The sequence below is a fragment of the Pseudopipra pipra genome, chromosome 11 (assembly GCF_036250125.1).
Source record: "Pseudopipra pipra isolate bDixPip1 chromosome 11, bDixPip1.hap1, whole genome shotgun sequence".
NCBI lineage: Eukaryota > Metazoa > Chordata > Aves > Passeriformes > Pipridae > Pseudopipra > Pseudopipra pipra.
The window spans coordinates 19427722-19450135 of record NC_087559.1 but is presented as its reverse complement, the minus strand read 5'-3'; the positions used below and the strand labels follow the sequence as shown (position 1 = coordinate 19450135).

Here is a 22414-nt window from a genome sequence, read left to right as displayed (position 1 = left end):
GGGAGGATCGTTATGAAAGCAGCACTTTTTTTTCAGACCTACAATTTTATTCTCAGTGGAATTCTTCCAAACAGCCAAAGGAAGAACTGAGCCAGCCCTATGATTTGCAAAAATCTTTTCCACCTCCTTTTCAGATGAACTGCAAAACAGCTACAGCCAAGGAAGAAAACAGATGAGCACAACCAGAGCCCTAAATATCAGATACACCAGGAGTCCAGTTTGGCCAAGCCCAGCTACTGCCAGCAATGGAAGAGAAATATTAAAACCAAACAGAAAATAAAACATTTATAGGCATTTGAACGATCAACTTCAAGTCCAGAACCACAGAACGTCCTGAGCTGGAAGGGACCCCCAAGGACCATCCAGTCCAGCTCCTGTCCCTGCACAGACACTCCAACAATCCCACTGTGTATTTTCCCCCCCCTCAGTGGTGAAAACTAAATCAAACCCAACCCTCTAAACACTGTGCTTGGAGCAGAAATGCACAATAAACAGACCCAGCTTTGTCAGTGCTGACCTTGACAATCCTGCATGGGTTTACAGTGAGTACATCCCAGCTCAAATATTCCTTGTCCTTAGCTGGGAAAGGACTTGTATGAGAACTAAAGCTTACAAGCTGCATTTATTAACAACAAATATAATCTCTTGCCTCCTCCACTTTTTTTTTTAAAATAAAATTGACCTTAATAACAAATCATTCAGATAACAGTGCACCACATGTAGTTATTTGGTTTAGACTACCTTAGGTGGGGCCTAAGCAAGGCTTGGTCATCCCTATGGACAGTTCAGAAGGTTAGTCCTTGGCTTTTCCTGTACCCTCCAAATGTTTATTTTAAATTTCCTCAAGTTCCTTGCTCCAGAGGATGAAAGGGAGACAGTCTGTGTAATTCCCTGGTTGTGAACACCATGAGAACAGCCAGGTTACAACACAGGAATGCCTGAATTTCATTGCAGCATTTGGGAAAGTCAGCCTTGCAGTTTTCCTGAGGAGGAATTTCTCAAACCAGATGGCAGTGGCTGTGAGTGCAGTTTATTGCATTTTCATGTGGTGACTCAGCTTTATTTCTCAAGCTGTAGAGACCCATTACATCAAGAGCCTCAGGTATTTAAAAATGAGATGGAATTACTGCAAGTGCAGCGTGAAGAACAGATCCCTGTTCCAGCTTGTTAACCTTCAGACATCCGGACTGACTTTCCCGAGGTCAAAATAAGGTAAAACCTTTTCAATTCTTGAAGTTGTTCTCAGGCAGCCCTGATACCCCTTGTGTGGAGCTCCCCAGCCCTGCTGCTGCCACCCCAGGATTCCCTGGAATCCAAAACGTGGCAGGGAAGGTTCCACATCCACAGCCCAGCTCCCACCTCTCCCAGCCCAGCTTTGCAGGTGCTCTAGGGGTGGGCAAACCACGAGCAGGCAGAATAAATAGCAATTTGCACATGTAAAACGAGCAGGAGAAATGAAAAGGCCACCAAGGATCACGTGTGCTGCCTCTTCCTCTAAAACCAAGAGTTTCTTTATAGAAATTTTTATATATTTATCTTAATTTTATATACGTCAATTTGATAATGAGGCTACCTAGCCTTTCTTTGGGGCAAATTCAATCAAATAGCTTAATTGCTTGTTCAGGCAGTTCACTATTTCTTAGAGTCCTGCTGCTGCTTGAACAGTCTAATAACCATCATTATTTGTATTGTATTGTAAATCTTCAGTTTACACAGACAGGGGAGAGCACAAGAGGAGAGGAGGTACCCACACACAACACCTGGAATCCTGCACAAACCCAGAGCAATTCCCAAAATCAGCACTGATGAAGACTCAGCTTTAGAGCTGCTGTTCCATTCTGACTCTTCTTTCTGGTCTCACAGGACTCAGATCCCATTGGGCACCACTGATGCACAGACAGATCCAGGAGAAGCTGCTTTCTGTGAACAGCTGTTGTTTAAACACAACTCTGCACGAGGGGTGGGGAGGCTTTCTTTGGGCAGCTTTTTCCTTCCCCCACAGTGTATCTTTCTTTGAACTAGTCTTTCTAGTTAACCAGTGCAAAAATACAGCTCCTATTTCTATTAACCGAGTGAAATCACTACAGAGCATTTCGTATCCTCTGGGAGTTTTATGACAACACAGGGAAAATTGTCCCCAGCAGCAGCTGGAGCCTCAGGAGTTATGTGGAGTTGGGTTCACAGCCACAGTCAGAGACATTTTCAAATTAATTTATCAGCATCTGGCCTTGTATCCAATCACAACAAACAGTGGGAAATCTTGATGGACCATGGAACCTCCACAGGTTTGATTCAATATCCTGCTCCCCACTCAGTAGATGAACACAGGCCAGAGAAAATACAAAACCACCTCTTGCCTTTAATGTAGCCACTGCACATTGTGCTTATTTTTCTGCCATAGGGTTAGGGGTTTTTCTGCCATAACAGAGTTCTTACTGGGCTGTTTGTAAAATTTGTGCTTAGTTAAGGACTGGGTATAACATGCATCTATTGTACAGACCGGGGAAAGAGTCAAGTCTGAAACATTGCAGGTGTTCCCTATTTTATAAGAGCATTAAAAACATAATTCTTCTCTGGGACCTCTCCAAGCTTCCTAACACTGTCAGCAGTAAAGAGAAGAAATCACAAGGCAGGTTGGCTTGTCCATCAGTTACTGGAGTTAGAGAAGAGTCACTTTACTGCCTTACAACTTGATGTAAGTCCATACACACAAGAAGGAACTGGGGGGAATCACATGGGGTGATTTTCCCTCCCAGATGGACATCCAGGTGTTTTCCTATGGCTCCCACTGCCAAGGGGCATGTCTGAGACACCGTGTTCACATCCAGAAACAGGGACAGAAAACAAAAGACAGAAGATGAGCATCATTTGCAGGTTGATGATACTGCAAACAAGAAAGAATGAAAGCCCAAGTTTGTCTTCTCTGCTTCTCAGACTTCTTTTTGCACACTCTTGCCTATTTCTACCATCTAAAATAATTCTTTGGTACTTACACACCAATTCTACATATCCTGTGATACCAAGCTCTACTCTGGCTTTACATTCTCATCACAGGATCTCTCTTTGAGCTGTGAGTGCATCAAATTTCTGCTTGGAGAACTTGGTTCTCTGCTCTCAATAGCTTCAAGTGTATTATTTCATTGCATGCACAAGTAAAAATCCTTCAAGCGTTTCCTCATAGTTCCTGTAAGACATTTAGCACTGCTAATACAAGTTTGGGGGGTTACTTGTTTTAAATTAAAAAGGCTACTTCGAGAAACAGTGGCCAAGATAAAGAAAATTAAGCTCAGGATTCATTTCAGAGACACAGAGGTGAAAGAATCCATCCAGAAAAGGTTCATTTCATCAGTATTTCTGTTTGCAGCTTCCAGCAGGGTAAGCACTTCCTCCAGCTGTATTTTAGGAAATTGTTGTGAACTCAATAGAGATAAGGATGGCAATGAGCAGTGTGCTGTGAGATCTCACAGGGCTTCCTGACAGCAGAGACAAGGGATTACTGAGCTCAGAACTGGATTCCTGGTGTTCAGAGGTGTTACCATCCAGCTTTCCCAGGTTCCCACTGCTCCCCTGAGCTGCAGCCTGAGCTCAAGCTCTGTTGGGTTGTCCCTGGGCTGTGGCCTGCGCTTATGATTCCACCTTTAAAACTCCTCTTGACTTTTAAAGAGCATCATAATGTTCAAATATAGCACATTTCAACTCTTCTGGAAGAAGTAACTGAATAGGAAGGAGAATTTTCAGAACCACTTACCTGCTGCAGGACTTCCCCCTGTTCCCCCTGTCCCCAGAGCACCAAGCAGGGCCGATTCCCATCGTGGCAGGACTGTCCCTGCAGAGCCAAACAGTGCCATCCTGGAGCTGGGAATGATCCCAGCACCTGCAGCTCTGCCTCTGCCCCTCTGTTCTCCATTTATCTGCACGTGGAGGATCATCATGGAATGGAGCCTTGGCAAAGACTGACTCATTTCATTTACAACAGCACTCCAACATCGTAACATCTGGAAGTTGGGACCCACCAGACCCACAAGTTTTTGGACAACCCCCACAAAGAAAACCCTCATATCTCCCAACACCATTCTGGTATTCGTCGTTTTATTTGCAAATGAATCAAATTAAAATCATGGAGAAGCACATGGATGTGACACCAGGGAAGAGTCTGCCTGATTTATTCCAAAAGCAGGGAAGCTCTTCCTGGCTGCAGCTCCAATGCAAGGGAAGCAGAGCAGGCTGCAGCTTTTTGTTTAGGCAATTTGCAGTTTCCTTGTCTCATCTCTGCTATAAATCTAAATACAAGGGCAAAAAAAAAAATAACCACAGACCAAATGTCAACCTTTTGGCCAACAGGATTAATTAAAATCTTTTTTAGGTGTCAAAAGGGAAAGGAAGGAGACATTTCTTTGCTCTCACAATGCACTGCAATCTGTTATAAGTCTACTAAGGACTACATTTAAGACACTATAAAGACAAAAGGGAATATTTTAGGTCAGCCTTGAGTGGTTTTTTTCCTTTTCTCATCTTTCTAAACAAATCAAACATGCATTTTCAGAATAAAGATAATCAGTTCTGGTTAAGCTTAAAGGATATCTACTCTTAACAGCAAAACAAAACAAGAGTTTGGAACTTATTAGTGAAATATGTGACTGGAGCCTTCCATCTGACAGCAAAGGGTTTATTACCCATAATGTTACTTTTGAATGAAGAGGTGATTTATGGAAGTGTGCCATGTCTCCACAGACCACTGGCAGAATGTAATACTGCAGGACTGGTGATACAGTCTGGTGATGGCAGTCTTTCCGTAGTTTTTGTACTTATTTCATCTCCAAGCAGCAGTTTCAGCCCAGGTGAGCTGTTGGGAGGGAGCTCAGAGCAGCACCACAACCATTTCTGTGCTATTCAACCAAAAGAGCTTTTTGTCTTACCACAAAATTCTGAATTTAGTTTGAGGCAGCCAGTGCCTTGTGCAGCCCAGAGCATTACTGCACATTCAAAATGCTGCAGGAAAGCAGGGCAGCAGTTATTTGCTCTGTCCTAAGGATCAAGTACAGGCACTGAGCAAAACCAGCCTCCTGTTCTCACTGCCATGGCGAGACCAGGAGAGCTCAGCCTAGAACAGGAGTCAGTCCTCCCAGAGCTTACCAAAACATCAGCTCTTTGCAGAAGGAATTCATTCTTTTCCTATTCACTAACAACTGACTGGCTGTACCAAAATGGCCTGCACAGGGGTAAGATGAAGTTAGATTTGCCATGCAGTGCTCAGCTAAGAGATTCCAAAGGTGTCAGGAGAAAGACTGAAAACCTGAAAATCACCCCTGTTTAAAGCCTAAGGTAAAGTCTGACATGTCCTGCAGGCTTCCCTCTGGGATGGGTGTAGGACACACAGCCTGTGCTAAATGCAAGGCAAGCTCAGGACACAGCAGTGCCTGAGGTCAGGTTGGCTGCCCAGAGAAGCTGTGGCTGCCCCATCCCTGGAAGTGTCCAAGGCCAGGCTGGACGGGGCTTGGAGCAACCTGGGCCAGTGGAAGGTGTCCCTGCCCAGGGCAGGGGGTGGCACTGGATGGGCTTTATGGTCTCTTCCAAGCAGTCCATTTCGGGATTCATGATTGTTATTGCTGGTGATCTGCTCTGCATTCCAGAGCCAGCCAGGGGGATGAGGGGCAGCATCATCCACTGGGCAAAGACAGCAAGTGAAATTTCTTCTTCCAAGGGACTGCAGTTTTCTTGGAAGAAGACTGTGTCCACTTATTCCCAAACTAGCCCAGTTCCCAGAGGCCACAGCTCTGAGAGCTCAGTGAGGTCCCGGCAGCACAGTGTGAGGGAAGGGCAGCTCCAGGATCACTGACTCCACAACTCCTGGGTTTGGCAGGGAATGTTGTCCCCAGAGGGCCTGTGGTGCTTGTGGGACACAACTGTACATTACAGGAAATTCCCAAGTGTCACTGCACAGACCACAAACAAGGTAATGGTGTTAAAAACCACCCCCAAACAGGTCAGACCTTCCGTGTGAGCGGGACGGGCATCACCACCCGGAGCTGAACGGTGCCAGTCCAAAGCTCTGACCACAACACCCAGTAGTTTTAGTGCCAAGGTCTATGCTGGGAGTTCACTGTCAGACTGTCAGCTCAACACTGCAACTGTCAAATCAAACACATGAAAACACCAGCTCCTCAGTTCACGTATAACTACATTTCACACATGGATGCCCAGCAAGAAATGCGTGTCCCTCCGTTAACTAGAAGTCATTGAGAACCCTCACTGCTTCTTTCTCAAGTCATTTGAGTCAAAACTAATGTCTTATTATGAAAGACAAGATCTACTAGATCTTTCTTCAAGTCAGTTTTGGTGATAAGTTCTGAAACCCTCCTTTCTGTAGTAGGATTTTACTGTTACAGCTGCAATTAAAAAGCAAGAACCAAACGCTCCGCGTTTTTCCCACATACATTTACCTTGGACTAGCCTCTTAACGTGTAAAAACCAACCTTCTGGCAACAAAGTCAAATAATACCCTAATTAAACTTTGTGAAAAGGATGAAGGTGTGGTGTGTTTTGCAGTTGTAACCTCACAATGAACACTGAAGTGCAGTCAGTGTGTCTGCTGCTCAACAACCACCAGTTCCACAGATGAGCTGAGAGCTCTCAGGCCCTGCTGCCAACACTGACTTCTCTCTGCAAAGATTTATAGAAGACCTCTAAAACTACTGCAGCCTTATCAGAAGCTTAGTTCAGAGTTTAACACCTGTAGCAGTAACATACTTAGGAGTTACAAGATAGGTAATGACATGTAACTTGGAATTAGAAAGTGACTTTAACCCTTTATGCTGACACCTTAAAAATTATTTGGATACTTGCAAGCTCACTTAAACCACTTCAAAGAACCTGTTGACAAACCTTGAGATTCAATGCAGTTTCAGTTACATTTTAAGTATGACAAATACATCTTCTTGTCTCTTCAAGAAACTGCCAGTCAAAGTTTTTGACAGCCAAGATCCATGTGAAGTGAAAAGAGAAGTCACTCAGCATTGTTCAACATCATTTTAATCTCCACCAAGGGAAAATTATAGAAACATGTTAACACAAACAGAAGATGCTCAGGGGAAAGACCATATGGTGCTATGACAGGTTTAGGTTATAGAAATGTAATTTATAATTTTATAAAAATCATATGAAAGAATAACAACATCTTTCAGTAACGTCAGACAGTATAGAAAAAATAAATCTCAACATTAGTCGTACTCTGATGGTCCTTCTAGTAAGAAATTTAAAAGTGCTTTTTAATCCCAGTGTAGCAACTTAAGCTTAGTGCAATATGTCAAATCTGGCTTAAAGCAGATATTTATAGCAATTGTGCAATTCTTACAACTGACAAACCCCATCTAAACATGAACACTAAGTGAGGTAAGTATTATAATTAGCATTAAACATTCCTTAAATAGCTTAGACAGCAACTCTACTACGAGCAAAATCTTGGTGTTCCTTCCCAGGAAAGCTCAAACATAGACACGACATGAAACTTGTAGTACAAATCAGTGAATACTCAGAAGTTATAAAAGCTCTTGCAAAATATGCAGTTTAGTACATTTACGACCCACTGCTACAATGCAAAATATACCAACTTAAACAAAGCCAAACTTTACAAGTAGTGCACTGAATTTGCCTGGAATACACTATTTTGTTCCCAAATCCTCCTAGAAGCTCCATATAAAGTTAGCACATTAACTTCATGTAGAAATGCCACTGTATTTTTAGATGAACAATAATAATGAACAATTTGCTTACCAACTACGACTGCAACTACAAGTACCATTACTCTCTGAGCAGGTGAAAAACACAGCACTAGTCGGGGAAAAAAATAATTTCAATGTACCCATCACTGTTTTATACATGCCAAGCTGGAAATAGTAGAGATAACCTGAATTTCTACATAGTTTTTGCTGCAAGGCTGCTCAGAACTCTACCACTAGCTTTGATTTGCCTGTAGTTTCTTTACTCTGTGAGTCACAATGCACAGGAACTATTCCCTTTCACATGCAGGGCTCATTTTAAGAGAGGCAAACACCAGACTGTTCATGTTGAGCCCTTATGGCTCATTTGCATATAGAGCCAAAGGTGTTTCCTATTCTATTTTTCAAGGTGCTTATAAGTAAGATTTAAGTCACTATCAACAACAGGAATAAACTATAAATTAATGGCCTTTCCTTCTTACAGGCTATGGCTTCAAAGCCCTCCAACTGCACTGGTTTTTACAGTATTGCACTTAACTTTAGTGTTAAACTGACACTGAAGTCTGCACAGAACACGTTTTACAACAACATTCCCATTAAAAAAGCAATAAATAAAATGCAGTATCTAAAAAAACCCAAGAAACAGTGGGTTTAGTCCATATTTCCCCCCCACACAGACAAAGCCGCACCATCTGAAACAGGTCTGGGACAGTCTTTGGATGCCAACTGCATAGTTCTTTCAACATAACAGCAATCAGAGAGGCAAGTAAAGCTTTCTACAGCAATGTCAGACACAAAGACAGTACCTCTGAGTGCAGGTCTGTTAGCTTAGAAGGACGTGTTGCCTTTCCCGGGACGGATGCAGGAGTTAGACCGAGCTGGCTCTGCCAGGTTATTGCACCAAAACTGGGAACTCATCACTGCAGGGACAAGTTGCCCAAGTCTTTTGCAGAGTCCCTGACCATCTGCTCCAGGCTGGGGTGTGCAGCCCCCCTGGCTGCCAGCTGGCCGTGGATGAGCCCCAGGCTGTGCAGGTTGAGGATGGAGTCGGCGATGATCCGCGCCGTCCTCTTCTGGTACCCGCCGGACGTCACCATGAGCACGGGGATCCTGCGGCGCCGCGCCGCCCTGAACACCACCTCGTCCCTCTTCACAATGCCCTGCAGAGCACCACGGCCACCAGGGGCAAAGACACTGCTATCAGCATGATTGACTGGCATACATGTCCTTCCTGCTGATCTGCTCCGGTCTGGGGAAAAACCCCACCCCAACCTTTGAGCTGCAGGATTGTTTACAGCCATTTTGTGGTAACTGCACTCAAGCCCACCTGTGGGCTTCTCCTGATTTTCAGATTAAAAAAAAAATAAAAAGGGAATATCTGACTTCTTGGCACCTAAAGTTTAATAGGATATTGTAACTGGAGATGACACTGAACTTCATACCAGCTTAGAAAGAATTCCTGCTTGTCTTGATTTACAAGAGCACAGTGACAGGGCAAGAGGAATGGTTTCAAACTGCAAGAGAGCAGGCTTAGATTAGATATTAGGAAGAAATTCTTTGCTGGGGGGCTGAGGCATTGGAACAGGTTGCCAGTGAAGTGGTGGCTGCCCTATCCCTGAAGGTGTCCAAGGCCAGGCTGGATGGGGCTCTGAGCCACCTGGTCCCGTGGGAGATGTCCCTGCCCGTGGAGGGGGCTTGGAAGTACATGAGCTTTAAGGTGCCTTCCAATCCAGGAAATGCAGGCTGGAAGATCTCCAGCCCAGTCTCCTGCTTGAAGCAGGACAATCCCCAGCAGTGGCTGAGGGCAGTGGTGACTCCACATGGATGAGGCTTGGGAATGTCCAAGGATGGCCATTCCCCCAGCTCCCACTGAAAGCCCAACTGACAACACTCTTCAGTCCCTGGGGTGATTTTTGGGGTGTCCTGTGCAGGGCCAGGAGTTGGACTTGATGATTCTTGTGGGTCCCTTCCAGGTCAGAGTATTCTGTGGTTCTGTGATATTTTAGTTCTAACCTGTGAGTTATGGATTTATAGTATTGGATATCTGGAAAGTGTTTAAGCCTTATATTTTACAGTAGCAATTAAAAGTTCATTTAAAAGTCCTGTTAGCTGGTTTACATGAATAATCATTAAAAAAAAACCAAAATACCCCAGCAAATCAAATATCCTTGACTTGTTTTAGAGGACACAACAGATAAAAGTCCTTAGTACAAATTCCTAGAAGAATTCCTGCTCAAAGGCCATAAAGTTCTAAACTGATTACAAATTTTAGAAATGTTCACCCTATTTTCCAGGTGAGGAATTGAGACTAAGAAAGATTGTCTGAATTCAAAGTGCTTTAGTTTGTGCTCAACTTGCACAGCACCCTCTGACTAAAGTTTAGCAACTCAATCAAGATTTCACAATCCTACAGAAGAACCCCAAATTCAAATCAGATTTTACACATTTACAATCACTGGATGAATTTAAGTCCCAGTTTCTTTAATAAAAGCCTGTAGTTAATGCTAAAAGAAGCTATGGCTGAAGGGGGAGTTGCAGAATGTGAGTAAAGGTAAACCCATAAAAAAATAAAACAACAGAAAGAAGGAGATAAATTCTAAATAATTTCTTACTATGAGAAGGGTATGGAACTAAAAAATAACAAAGACTGCTGACCAAGAGGAATTGTACTGTCACTGAACCCAGACAACAGGAGAGTTTGAGCCTTCTGGGTTTCAAAACGTACATGTGGGGAAAAAATACTTCAGAAATGAGTGAGAACAGAACTAAAATCCACTTTTTGTAAAAGCACAGAGTTCAGGTACTTAAATAACTGCAAAGCTGAATCAAGGAAGCAGCAGCAAAAGTGTTGCAAAATGAATATGCATTGCTCAGACTGGTTAAAGGAAGACTGTGAATACATCAAGAAATAATACCCTGCCAATAATTAGACCACAAAGAGAAAATAAAAGGAAAAATTAAAATACAAATGTAGCAGGAAAAAATACCTTGTAAAAACACACAACAGTCCTGCTTACTGTGCAGTTTGACACAGCCCAATGAAAGGACAAGGAGTAACAACTGAACAGTGAGACAAAGGAAACTGAGGAATTCTATTAGAAACAGCTCCCTAAAGGAAGGAACAGAATTACAGGAGGAGCTGTGGGTCCCACCTCTGGCTGCAGCACTGTTATCCCACCCAAGAACTGGGAGCAGCCACTGTTCACAGGAGCCTCTGCTCCAGCAGCTCTCATGGCTGAGCTTGGAGGAGCTGAGGGGAAAATAGGCTTATTCCCATGTTTCTGGGTTATTAAGAAAGAAAACATATCAACTGGAAACAACAGCCCAGCACAGTTCCCACTCCCACCCAAAGGGAACAGGGACTTGGCTGCTCCACCTCAGGTTTCCCTCCAGCCTCAGGTACCACGAAACCACCACCCAGAGCACTGAGGAGCCCAATCCTGAGCAGAACTGACACTGCCCCAAGAGCTAAGGACACCTTCGGGTGTGGGACCAAAGACTGGACTAAGGAACCTCAAAGAGATGAACCATCCAGGCACAAGGCCTTCAGTTTGGCCTTTCCAGCAGCCTGGGATTCCAAACGTGGTGAAATGTGCCTCCTTCACACGTACAACAAGCAGACCAGAGAACAGGAAACCCTACCCTCAGTGCAGACTGCAAAGCTCTGAGCTACAGGAACCTCTGCTCCACCAGGCTGTGCAGAGGAACAGCACCCTCTGCCTTTCAGCTCCCCTTGGAACCAGGAAAGCTGCTCCACCTTCCCTTGCCCATCTTTATATTGTCTCTCTACACAGCACCCAGCAACCTACAGCAGCTCCTTTTCCTTGGCCATTAACACTGCTCCTTCTCCAAGGGCAGAACTGTTGTTTTCTTGAGGCAAATCTCCAAGCAGTCCCCACCTACCCCAAGCTGCCACGTCCCTCGGTGGCCACTGCTGCACCAACCACACCTCCCACTTCAGGCTGTGTCCTCTCCAAGGTCACATCAAGCCCAACCCCTCAGCTCTTCCTTTGTGCCAGAGAACTGAACAGCAGTTCAGAGTGAACAGATGGAGTGGTGGCTCCATCGGGGGGGAACCTGAGAGCTCACAAACCAAGCACTTCTCTGTATTGAACCGGTGGCCATTAAATGTGAAACAGGAGAGGGGCAGCACACAGGAGCTGTCAGAGAAGGAATCATTAAAAACCACACAGGAAATACAAGATCTGGACGTTTTTGTTTGTTTTGAGAAGAGCAGACTGGAAAGCAGACTGTTTGGGAAAAGCAGTGAAGGTGGAACGTGAAGGGACACAAACTGGGAGGTGAAGACTTCTATGATGTGTACAGAATAAATAAAAATTTAAATCTACTAAAAGTGGGCAGAGAAAGTACATGGTATCTGTAAGGAAAAGAATCAAGAGAAGGAAAATAGGTGTTCATTTGCTAGGAATACACAGGCAGGCTGCACAAAATTGTTACAGCTGGAAGACACCACAAGGGCAGTTTAAAACAGCTGGGAGTGCTACAGAGGAAATTAAGTGTAAGATACATACTGGGGGCAGGTGACAAAAGAAATACATTGCAAAATGGGTCATGTGAGGGGAAAAACAAACCAACCAAACTGGGAAAAGAGAAGTCAAGTGAAGTGTGAAAATGTCTGTCTCTCTGGTTACTGTCTGGGTGTTCAAACCAGTGCATTTTAGAGAGGAGATGGATTACACTGCAACAGCCACTGGAAGGATAAAAATATTTAGAGGCAGGAAGAAAATCCAAGAAAATAAAAGGGTGAAAGAGCAAGAGTTGGATCTCTGGTGCCTGTAAGAGGGAAATGCTCTGGCTGAGTGCAAAGGGTGCACTTCCCTTCAGCTCCCAAACTGCCTGCAGTGTGTGTGGGGAGCAGGGCTGGGGGATAGCAGTGCCATACAAACCTGGGAAATGGCCAGGCTGCCAAGGGATCCCACCCTGGATGGCAGTGCCATACAAACCTGGGAGATGGCCAGGCCTGACAAAGGATGCTCATACAGGATGGCAGTGCCATACAAACCTGGGAGATGGCCAGGCTGCCAAGGGATCCCAACCTGGATGGCAGTGCCATACAAACCTGGGAAATGGCCAGGCTGCCAAGGGATCCCACCCTGGATGGCAGTGCCATACAAACCTGGGAAACAGCCAGGCTGCCAAGGAAACTCACCCAGGATGGCAGTGCCATACAAACCTGGGAGATGGCCAGGCTGCCAAGGGATCCCCATTCAGGATGGCAGTGCCATACAAACCTGGGGGGAAATGGCCAGGCCTCCCAAGGGATCCCCATCCAGGATGTCAGTGCCAGCATTATAAACCAGGATGTCAGGTTTGAACTCGTTCAGTGCTCCCTCCACGTGGGTGTGCACCTTCTGAAGGTACTCTGTGTCCTCTGTGCCCCACTCCAGCTCCACTTTGCGTTTTATGGCACCTGAAAGCAAACAAACCAACCACTGCTCAGTAAGAAAAGGGTTGCTTTGAAAGAAAATGCAAGATGTAGGGAAGCAAGAAAAAAAAAATCACATTTCAGGAAGTCTTCTCAATACATTGCGCTTTCACAGAACTTTGAATTAAAGAAAATGACTCAACTACTTGTTTTCTCAGCAAATGTTAAGCACAATGACCTTGGAAAAAAAAAAACCATTGAAGAGAAAAAATTAAATGCAGGAAGAAAAAAAATATCTCTGAGATGCAAGTGGAAAATGTTATTGAAAAGCAGCTGATCTACGTGTCCAGTTACCAATCAGCAGAGAAATCATAAAGGAAATTATTAACTTAAAAGTAACCTAAATAAAGCATAAGGCAAAGAAAACACTGAACTGCTATTGCAAAGGAAACAGCTGGGGGGAAAAAACCAAGATAAATATCACTGAGAAATTATGAAGATGTTTTATTTTTATCATAACACTCAAAACTTCACAGCAAAGGATCATGAATTTATGGGAACTGCTTTATGAATGTATAACAGGATTCAGCTTTGCCCCAAGCATTTTCAATTTAATGTTCTTACCCTGTAATCCTACCAAAAGAGCAAATATCTATTCTTCATTTAAATCAAATTATTTCTAATGCCTTTAATAAAGCAACAGAAGTAGAAGAGGAGGGCTGAGAAGGTGAAGGGGAGAAACCCAAGGTTAGGCAGCCTAGTTTTGGGTGCTGTTATGGAGGTTTGTGTAACTCTACATGTGAATTAATATCATATCCATGCCAGAGGTGTTCCAAGGAATGATTTCTGCCTCACCACACCCTCTGCCTCAAATTAACTGACTTGGATAAAGAGGGATTCAGCACCCACCAAGTGTGCATTCAACACAGAATGACACTTAATTACTCTTGGGATTGCTGGGTAGGGGTTTTTCTCTGCTTTCCATCCTCGTTCAACATCAGGGAAGGATTGTTTCTCATTCCAACAAGAGTTGCAAGGATTTTTGTTTCTTTACAGTATTTTCCTGGATGCTTCTCTTATTGTTATATAAATGTCCCTGGAAGTCTGCACAGCTCTTCTGAACAGCACTTGGAGCCTCTTCAGGGTAAAGGATGTGCTGGCTGAGCTGTGGAGGAGGGGACACTCTGCAGTGGGGACAAACAAGTATTGTTCTGATGGAACCATGAAGAAGTTGAGAGATGTTGAACAGGATCCCCTGCCTTCACAGGCCTCTTGCCTACATCTCCACACAAACACAGAAGTGCAGAGATCAGGGATGGGTCTGGATCAGGATGGACACAGCTCTTCCATGTGTTCATTGTCCATCTCCTGCTCATTAGTGAAGGCATTTGCCCAGCTTTGTAAAATGACTCTCAGACCATGAGATTTTTAAGGCCTGAACTTTGAGTTTCAGCTGTCAAATTCTGTGCTCACCCTTCAGTGAATTAGTCCCATTCCCCATCCATGTCCTCCTTTCTCCTCCTAAGCTTGTGTAATTCCAAACTGCTTCCCCTCAGGGATTCAATGTGCTTATGGCTTAGCAGCAGGCAGTGGGAGCTGGGCTCTTTCTTCCCTTCCCTAATGAAAAACGTGCAGAAGAGGCTCCTGCAATAAAACATGGAAAAAATGGGCAGAAAGTCCAAGGAGCCACTAATCAGTTGGAATTTACCCCAAGGATTCCAACTCTCGGGTTCAAGCCTCTACCTTTCTTCAGAGATCCCCTCTGTGATCCCATCTTTGCCTGGTCATTTAACAGGAAGGATTTAAAGGATTTAGCCAGCAAAATCCTATTCAGACATTCTTATGCAAACTGCAAGGACCTACATGTTCACATGCCTTTGGCACCTCATCCTTAGAAAGGGAATGCTGGTATTCTCAGGCTTACAGGGGAGGGGTGAGCTCAGTGGTTCAGATCTGCTAACAAGGACTCACTCTGTTTTGGTCTTAATCCATCTGTTCAAATGTTGCCATGTGATATAGGAATAAAGGGATGCTTTTCCTGGAGGGGAAAACCCCCGCATTTGCTTGCAATTTGTCTGCCTACAGACACGATGTGCTTTAAATGGTCATTTTTTAGTTTAATACCTTGAAATTCTACAGTTCTCAAAATCTTTACAAGTCAAAATCCAGCAGTGCAATGCACTGCCCCTCATTCTTGCCAAGAATCCAAATGAAGGCTTTTCAGAGCGACAGGATCACTGAAGAAATCCAAGAGCAGAACATCCCCCCCAGCAACCTCTGACTCAGGGAACAAATTAAGCCTGTAATAAATGAGTGTAACAGAACCAAAGATCAAATCAACTTTGGGCTTTTGCATTCCAATTTAAGCATTATCAAAGCCCCACTAATTAATCGTGGCAGCTCACAAGACACAACAGGCACGTCACAGCAGGGATAAACAAACCACAACCAAAACCAATCAAGCACCAGCTCCTGTGGTTGGTCTGACAGGCTGCCCAGGGCAGGGGGAGTCCCCATCCCTGCAGGGATTTCATGTGCATGTGGCCTTGGCAGGGCTGGGCTTGGACTCCATCTTATAAAGGGCTTTTCCAACCTTAATGGTTCTATTCCATGACTTGTTTTGCTTCCCAAGTTGTTTCACACTCAGATTCACTTGTTTTCTAGATGCTTACAAACCAAGTTCTACTGGCAAAATGACACACCTAAATATGTTATAATTTATACCTTTTCAAAAAAACATGAAACCTTTTTACACAGCATCAGCTAATCCTCAGGGAATTCCATCACAAAAGAAGTGTAAGGGAAAGATGAAGGTCTAACAATTCTCTTAAAATCCCAGGATTATTTAACTCACTGCTCCAAGTGTGGCAGGAGCATTGAATACCCACCCACATCCATCCCAGAAGTGAGGGGAAACACTACTGTGATATATCACAGTGATCACTGAAAACCATGTGATATTAAAAAAAAAATAAAATCTAGTTAACACTGTTGCAAGGAAACCTATTAGTAAATGAAGTCATGTAGCAGCACAGGAGGTCTTTTAGATTTTGGGATGTGAATTTCAGCTGGACTTACGTTTAGCAAAGCCATCCCCTGGATAGATGTATCTGTTGTAGGCATCCATAATATACACCCGAGGATCATCCATAAAGTCCCTCTCATGGCCATTTCCCTGCAGGAAATTCACAGTTAGCTATTCCCAACACAGCACTGAACACACTGCAAACCCTACAGCAATCAACACTACAAAGGTCTAATATTCACAACTCCCTGTGTCGCTCTCTTATTTACAGTCTTGAAGGTTATTCTGAGGAGAGGGGTTGATAATACCTGAAAACTGCAGGTATTACCACAAACAAAATCCCTGTATCTCTGGGAAGGGAATTAGCAGAGAGCTCATTACACATGTAAGAAAAAAGAAGTGAAAAATAGAAGCTAAATGTCCTCAGCAGCACCACAAAAGCAACTGTGACCACCAAAGAGATCTGTCATTCTCCAACTGTGCAAGAAAAAGTCCCTTTCAACTGCTCCAGGGAACTGAGTGTCCCTGTGTAAGAATTAATAAATAAATAAAGCAGACCACAGCTCTCCTGGCAATTCAAGCCTTGGGGAGATAAGTAATCCCTGGAAAAATGACAAACACTAAGGACCCAACAGTTTAACAATTTCTTGTTTAACAACAGAAATTCCCTACAAAAACTGTGCTGGATGTAAAATGGATGCTCAAGAGAAAACTCAGATTTTGAGTATTTCCCCCTTCCCCATTTCTGAATTTAAATATTCTTCTTCTGGCTCTCATTTAGACTTTTTTCACTAGTATAAAAATAATTTTTTTCCCAGCAATTACTAAAATAATTCAGTTTAAATCAGTGTATCATACAGCAGCACAGGCCCTACCCCCAGAAGAATTTCATTTGAACTACAGAAACAGACATTTCCACAGATACATCTTCTGTAATTCAGCTTTTATGCTAAAAAATGGCAACTCCAACTTATTTCTTCAGCATCTTTGGTCCACAAATAACCAGTTCACACACACAAGTCTGGGAATGTGAAAGCCTCTGATGAACCATTTTCTTATGAAAGGTGGAACTTGCCACTGCACTCGGAATTGGAGCAGTCACAAGGCAAGAAAATCTGCATTTTTAAACAGGATGTGCTGAGCTCCTTCACACACCTCCCATTGCCAAAGGAAGGAGACAGGGGGTGATTCCACGTGCACTCCCAGCACAGCTGAAAACCAAAATGCATGCCAAGAATTTTTCAAAACCAAAACAAACCAAAGCACCCCCAAAAAGCACAAAATAGATCCACACCCCAAGAGAGAGGAACACAAAATAATCCTCATGCTGGTATCATGGGAATTTTAGGATGCAGGAAGGCAAATGAGAGAAGATCATTGCAGCCATTAGGTTTCCTCACTGCCACAGAGCTATTTAAAAATGGTTTCTTTACACATAATAAATAACCTGAAACGCTTCAGATTGGACACCACTTTGGTGCATTAACTGCTTTCCTAAAAATACCATTTCTGACCTCTCAGGCTTCATTTTGCCTGAGGTTTGATCTCAGTGCCCACAGTACATCACACACCAGGGGGAGAGGGCTGAATCCTCTCCCTCATGAGCCTGTAGCCAGGCCTTCATTAAACACTGAGGGCAGGTTCCTCCCCTGCAGAGGCTGCTGCAGCCCCCACGGTGCTGAACCAACTGGAATTCTGTCCCAGGAGATCCTTGCTCCTCATCCCGGGAGCCGGGTGTGAAAGGCTGCAGGATTTTTCCATCCAGCCACATGATGGAGCTGCAACTCAGGTTAATTTTACTAAACTGGCTTAAGAGCCTTTAGGACCACAAAATAAACAACTGAACTGTTCACGGTTTCCAACATTTCTGAGGAACTTTGTGTTCTGCCAGTCGACAGTTTATAGTAGCATTAAAAAAGGGGGGTTATCACCCACTTGTATTTCAAGCACAACATCTGCAGCACTGAACACAGGTAAGCACTCACCTGATGAGCATCCAGATCAATAATTGTGGCTTTAGACACCCCTGGTACTCTCTCAAATAAGAACTAGATAGATGAGCAAAGAAAGACATGGAGAAATTTAGGAAATTAGGTGGCAGATTAAACTGGAGGCTTGAAGCTTCCACAGTCTATTTGCTTTAGTCACCAAGTAAACTGCTAAATTATTCTAATACATGTAATTACAAAAGCTCCTCTCATTATTTGACACAGGAAGATAATTTTTGTGGTTATACAATAACAAACCCTCTGCATTTCCACCAGATTAAACACATGCAACATGCATTTGAGTTGTAGACACGCAGGATGGTTTAGGCTGGAAGGGACCTTAAAAATCATCTTGTTCCATCCTATCTTTAATACAGACATGGTAAACTCCAAAGATTTTGTAAAAATTCTCACCCACTATAATTTCTCAATCTGTACTTTAATGGTAGGGAGAAAAAACCAACCCACTGTGGATTACTTTTCTGCAAATTACCATGTACAGAAATTAGGGTGTTATGTCACATGGTGTGCTGCAATCATTAGAGCTCTTTAATGTTTGATTATTATTGATACTTTATAAATATTCTATTATACAAATAAACCCTAGTTCATTTGGTAGAAATAAGCCCTAATTGCAGAAGGCTCTTACTTCAGCCTTTCAACAGCTAAATACCAAATGTATTCATTCACATTCAGAGACTATTTTGGAGTCATTCACATTTTTATTCCTGAGTTCTGCATAGTGCAGCTTGACTCAGAGAGAGGATTTCTGTCCCTGCAGGCTTGATTGGAACCACTGCAACGACTGTGGGAGGTTCAGGTTCAGCTGCAAGGCTTGGAGGATTATCACTGAGGATATTAAAAGTCCATCTGGTTTGATCTGGAGTGGGTTCTGCAAGCCAACATTATTAATGCAATTTCAGTGGTTCATGTTTACACTGATAATTCTGACCCCTGCAAACCTTCCCTCCCACCTCACAACACTGCACCTTCCCATTCCCACCCACCTGGAGAGGGCTTCCTTTGCTCCTGTTAAGGTGTAAATTCATTCTTAGGAATTTATGGGGAGATTTTTCTCCATTTACACAAACGGCAGAAAATACAGGTTTAAGAGCAGTTCTTACCTTGATGGCCAGTGTGATGTCAGCATATGCACAAAACCCTCCACCTTTGTCACTGGAACAGTGATGGAAACCACCCCCTGCACGGGAAAATGGGGAAGGGCTGAAAGGCCAGGTACTAAAGACAAGCTACACACTAAAGAAAAGCCAGACACTAAAACCAGAGATGGCCTTCACAAAGCCAGAGATCACTTACATGGCAGGCACAAGCAGCAGGTGGAAAGGACCTGGAATGTTCTTTTCTATGATGAACATCCAGAAAAATATACTAACCCCCCCCCCAAAGTAAGAACTATGGTGTTATCATTATTTGCACATGCCATTCTCTTCTGAAAACACTCAGATCAAAAAGCTTTAGGAACTGCTCTTGAAAACAGAAAGGGACACACTCTTTACATGAAAAAAGTACTGAGACCTCCCCCTCCCTGAACATGTTTTTTATTTAATAAATCAGAACTTTTAAACTGAAAAACCCACTAGAAATAGCTAAGCAAGAAACTTAACAAGTTCATTTGATATATCAGTAAATATGACAGGCCTTGGTTGTTTGCTTCTAATATCTATTTAATTTTTAATCATGGCTATTCACTTTGGAGAAGATGCATGCAAGAAATAATGGAAAAACCTACACTCGGTGAGTTTTATGAGAACAACAAGCTAAGGCTCCTATGACACAAAATCTTGCTTCAACGGTTCACTGGGTTTGCACTGCTGTTTGCTGTGAGCAGGAGAGCACATTTATATTCACTGTATCCTTCAGAACTTGTTCATTCAAGGCTTTTTCAGGAAAAACTGCACAGCCAAAAATAGACACTGACTGGTCCAGCTCTGCTCTCCCACATACCAACCCCTGAACGCTAGAACATAGATAAAATGATAAGAACTATGAAAATTATTTTATAATCTAAAGATTTTATTGAAATATTTACATTTAGTCCAAACATTTTTCCTCAATTTTTTTTCACACTACTTCAATCCAAACACCTGCCCTTATAAATGATTCATATCTTTATCCAGTTATCTTTTTCCTTTCCAAAAAGATTTTATAATAAAACTGCAACAGTGGGTGAGAGAACAAATCCAGTACTTTCTCCATTTTTTTCCTTTAGAGTTGATTTTAGTTAAACACCATAATCCCTTTCTGGTTTTATGAACAGAACACACATCATGGAAATGAAAATCCGGCTTCCAAACACAATTCCAAGCGCCACTGGGTGCCCTGTTTGCACTCACCCACGTTGATGGCCCAGCCTCTGTCCACAGCCAGTTTTCCTGCCTTAAAAAACAATTACAGTCAGAATTCCATGAATGAATGAGGCAACTTCCACCCCCAGTAACTGTTGGCATGGAATTTGCAGATGCTTTACCACTGGAGGTCATTCTGAACCAGATCTGTGAACACAAAACTCCCCTCAGCTCCAGGAGTTGAAAGAACATTTGCTGTGTCATCTGTATTTCCTTCTCTGGCAACTGCAAAAGGGAAAGGGCAGTGCTGGGAAGAGTGAAAAGTGAGCAAGGGTATCACAGAATCCTTCCTGCTCATGGGAAACCAGGAGGAATGTAAACTCAGACTCCTGGAAACACAGACTAACAGAATTCCAGCTGGGAGGGGCCAGGAAAGTGCTACAGTGTGAAGGGTCCTGTGACTTTTTATTCTTTAAGTCATGTGTGGTATAGAATGTTATCAACCTTTTCCCCTCCAATATGGGAAAACTGTGCCTGTATCTCTCTGTTGAACTCAAATGACATTCAGGAAAGGGAAAGTACTGACAAAAAAAGAGATGCACAAGGCTCAAATGATGAAATTTTAACTGAAAAACTCGACTTATTTCAGCCAGGAAGAATCAAACAAGTGTTTAAGTGCAGTATTCCTTATCTGACATGATCAAAAATTAAGATATTACTAGCTACAATTAAAAAATAAAATAAGAAATAAATAAAAAAGAGAGAGAAAACATGTAAAAATAGATGAATTCTCATCCATAGTCATGGAAAGAATGTATTAGACATCACATACAAAATGAATTTTGGACAGTCAGTTGAGAAGTCTTCATCACCAATACTTACATTTGAACAGTTCTAATTTAGCACTAAGGAAATTATTGGGAAAGTAAACCTCATCCTGATCTGATCATGCCAACTTACACAAATTAGATCTTGGGGAAAGACTGCAGCTTCTGAACTATAAAACCCATTAAGTCCCAGGGAAAGCACATTATCAGCAATTTATCACACTTCCTAGGGATTCCTCACCAAAAACCAATCTTCCCATAGTGCTAAAATATCATTAAAAAGTAGAGAAACTCAACAGGAATGTTTGTGATAAAGAGGCCCATCAGGAATAGCAGAAGATGCACTTCTGACTTGCACTGTACAAATTTTATTGTCTGATTAATCAAAATTGCTTCTCAAGTACATACTTATTTCCCCATAACGGAGGCAAAAAAGGTAAAAACAACAGCATATGGCATCGAGATGAATCCCAAAGTGCCCAGGGATGGCATCTGTGTTTCAGGAGGCACAGACAGAGTAGACAGCTGTAATAGGAGAAGTCTCTGCACGTCCCTGCTCAGCAGGGCTTGCTCTGTGAGTGACAACCAAATATTTTTAAGCACTTTGAACTATATAATGACATGGAACCAAAATTCTTTTTCTCTAGTCCTCCCCATCTCTGCTTTTGCCAGTTCACACCTACTAAAGAGGCAGCACTTTTGTTATCTGGCCTATCACTATAATCCAATCAATCTCAGGATTTATCCAGAACCCAGCATGTTCTTTCAAACTTCATATTCTTAAATTTTCCTTAAAAAAAAATTGGTTTAACATTTTCAGTACTTCATCTGGTTCTCTCATGCTCAGTCAGGCTTTCAGGCTCCACCAAAAGCACCAGGCATCCTACACTGTACAAACACCTTCACAGATTTCCTTACCCCACCATGGGACTTTAAATAACATCCAAGAGGACAGAGCAACACAAGAGAATAAAAGCAGAATTAGGAGCTCCAGATTTTTACATATCTAAGACCAGTGTTTTGGACATTACAAAGGGAGTTAAGTTGACATGCTTAAAGCCATTAAACAGCACTGTCAGAAGATGCTTCTGAATCTTGTCAGTAGATATTTAGGCTTAGTCACAAGTCATGCAGTTCATTTCTGAACCAACAACTGGCAGAGTCACA

General features: G+C 43.0%; 1 protein-coding gene and 1 long non-coding RNA gene across 3 annotated transcripts in view; both read right to left on the bottom strand.

Moving 5' to 3' along the window:
* Window positions 1-7011: 7011 nt before the first annotated feature.
* Window positions 7012-22414, bottom strand: part of HDAC11 (histone deacetylase 11) — a 29275-nt gene continuing 13872 nt past the window's right edge. For both annotated transcript variants that reach the window (XM_064668057.1, XM_064668056.1), the window contains exons 5-10: window positions 20469-20511; window positions 19239-19315; window positions 18112-18174; window positions 16180-16276; window positions 12968-13146; window positions 7012-8875 (exon numbers count right to left, since the gene is read on the bottom strand). In XM_064668057.1, coding sequence (XP_064524127.1) covers window positions 8633-8875; window positions 12968-13146; window positions 16180-16276; window positions 18112-18174; window positions 19239-19315; window positions 20469-20511 — 702 coding nt within the window. In that variant the 3' untranslated portion in view covers window positions 7012-8632. The remainder of the gene's footprint in view (window positions 8876-12967; window positions 13147-16179; window positions 16277-18111; window positions 18175-19238; window positions 19316-20468; window positions 20512-22414) is intronic.
* Window positions 10180-12961, bottom strand: LOC135420501 (uncharacterized). Its single transcript, XR_010433555.1, has 2 exons — window positions 12739-12961; window positions 10180-12679 (listed from the first exon to the last, which is right to left on the bottom strand). It is a non-coding gene; the product is annotated as an uncharacterized LOC135420501 (long non-coding RNA).